Source organism: Atta cephalotes (genome assembly GCF_000143395.1).
Source record: "Atta cephalotes unplaced genomic scaffold scaffold00019, whole genome shotgun sequence".
Classification (NCBI taxonomy): domain Eukaryota; kingdom Metazoa; phylum Arthropoda; class Insecta; order Hymenoptera; family Formicidae; genus Atta; species Atta cephalotes.
In genome coordinates this window covers 4,158,262-4,160,317 of record NW_012130083.1, presented here as the reverse complement: position 1 = coordinate 4,160,317, position 2,056 = coordinate 4,158,262, and the positions used below count along the sequence as shown (strand labels likewise).

General features: G+C 53.3%; 1 protein-coding gene across 1 annotated transcript in view; it reads left to right on the top strand.

Annotated features, from left to right (window-relative positions):
• The window catches only part of LOC105619073 (RNA-binding protein MEX3B), a 46,346-nt gene extending 44,555 nt beyond the window's left edge, over positions 1–1,791 (top strand). The window contains exon 2 of the mRNA XM_012200602.1: positions 809–1,791. Within this exon, the coding sequence (XP_012055992.1) occupies positions 809–1,791 (983 nt within the window). The remainder of the gene's footprint in view (positions 1–808) is intronic.
• The last annotated feature ends 265 nt before the right edge of the window (positions 1,792–2,056 follow it).

Below are 2,056 nucleotides of genomic sequence, written 5' to 3'. Positions count from 1 at the left end.
GAGAGAGAGAGAGAGCATGGTATGCGATGCAACATATGTACGACGCCTTCTCTCCTTCCATCGACGAAGGAGAGAGTGAACTGAATGAAAGGGAGGTTCGAGAGGGGGGAGAGTGGAGGATAGAACGAGATTGAGAAGGATAGAGACGGAGAAAGAGAAACGGAAGGTTCCCAGGATGAGCGCGAGAAGGAAACGACAGAGTGGAATCAGGAGCGAAGGAAGGAGGGAGGAGTGGTTCACCTGCATTGCTAGCATTGCGCTGGCTCAAGGCCAAAGAGTCTGCGAGACCGAGGACCAGACCGGGTCGGGACCTCCTTCCTTCCAGTTTCCTGCACCCTGCTCGCTCACCGCGCCACACCGCGCCGCTCTCTTGCCTACTGCATCGAATCCTCTCCTTTTCTCTCTTCTCGGTTCTTTCCTTCACGCTGTGCCCCTCTATAATACGCAAACAATTGCATCACGGACGCGCTGCTGCGTTTGAAGGCTTATTACGCGCATGCGGGCAGTTTCGTGCTCCGACACAAAATAAAAGAGAAATAAAAAGAATAAAAAAAAACTCGCGTGCCACGAGGGCGCACAGTAGCATAATAATTGTAATCCATTTTCTCTCATTACGCTATAATACATAATATTGATATTTTTTCAATTATTCATTTATTCAATGATGTTTAAAAATAGAAAAATTAAAGAATGGATAGATACGTTAGCTGTAGATATTTAATCATTGAACAGAATCAACATAAACATACTGTTGTACTGTGCTAAGTAACTATGAGCTGAGCATTCTTTTTTCTTGATTTGATTGCAGGCTGCAAGATCAAGGCCCTCCGAGCAAAGACGAATACCTATATCAAGACACCAGTGCGTGGTGAAGAACCCGTCTTTGTCGTCACCGGTCGCAAGGAGGACGTGGCCCGTGCGAAGCGTGAGATTCTTTCCGCCGCGGAACATTTCTCACAGATTCGCGCGTCGCGCAAGAGCTCCTTGGGAGCTCTTCTGGGTGCGCCACCCGGACCACCCGCGACGGTGCCCGGTCACATAACGATTCAGGTACGAGTGCCCTACAGAGTAGTGGGTCTGGTCGTAGGTCCTAAGGGCGCGACCATCAAACGAATTCAGCATCAGACGCATACCTATATCGTGACGCCCAGTCGCGACAAGGAGCCTGTGTTCGAAGTGACGGGACTACCGGAAAGCGTGGAAGCGGCCAGACGCGAAATACAGGCTCACATTACCCTGCGAACCGGCACTGCACCTGGCGTTGTCGATGATACTGATCTGCTGGGCGTACTCTGCCGCGGCGGTCTCGGCTCTGTTCTCGGTATTCAAAGTATGGACCAACCGGGATCGAACAGCTCCAGTAGTTCTAATGGAGCGTTTTCGAGCAGTGCCAGCTGCAGCAGCTCGTCCAGCAGCACCGGTGGAATAGGGATGAACGACCTCGTCGCTATTTGGAATGGGATAGAGAGGGACGAAGGAATTGGCGAGTCGCCGTCATTCGAGTCGCAGCCGACCTCGACATCGTCAATCTGGTCGTTCCCGAGCGTCGCGTTACCCTCGAGGCCGTCGCCGCCGGCGACGGCGAGCCCGGCGTCGCCCACGGATTCGCTTTTGGGCGGCGCACGACGGGACTGTGTCGTTTGCGGCGAGAAGGAAGTCACCGCGGCGTTGGTACCCTGCGGACACAATCTCTTCTGCATGGACTGCGGTAATCGGGTCTGCGAAAATCAGGATCCAAGCTGCCCGGTATGCTCCAGACCAGTCCTGCAGGTGCTTCGTATTTTTTCCTAAGAGGGACTCCGCCGAGTCGCCGCCCGTCAGTCTCCCGTGTCGCGACACCCGCAGCGGCTGCATCAGCAATTTACCTTCTATCACTCCTCGAGCATGGCCGGTTAATAACTGTTCCAGCGGACATGACGACTGGAAGACAACGTGTTAGCGCCCGCGACAATGACGATGCCTGCGCGATAATCCTCTCGGCAGTCCTCAAAGTTGGCCTTTTTTCTTCGCTGTCATTGCTGTCGTCGTTGTCGCCATCGTTGCCATCATCATCATT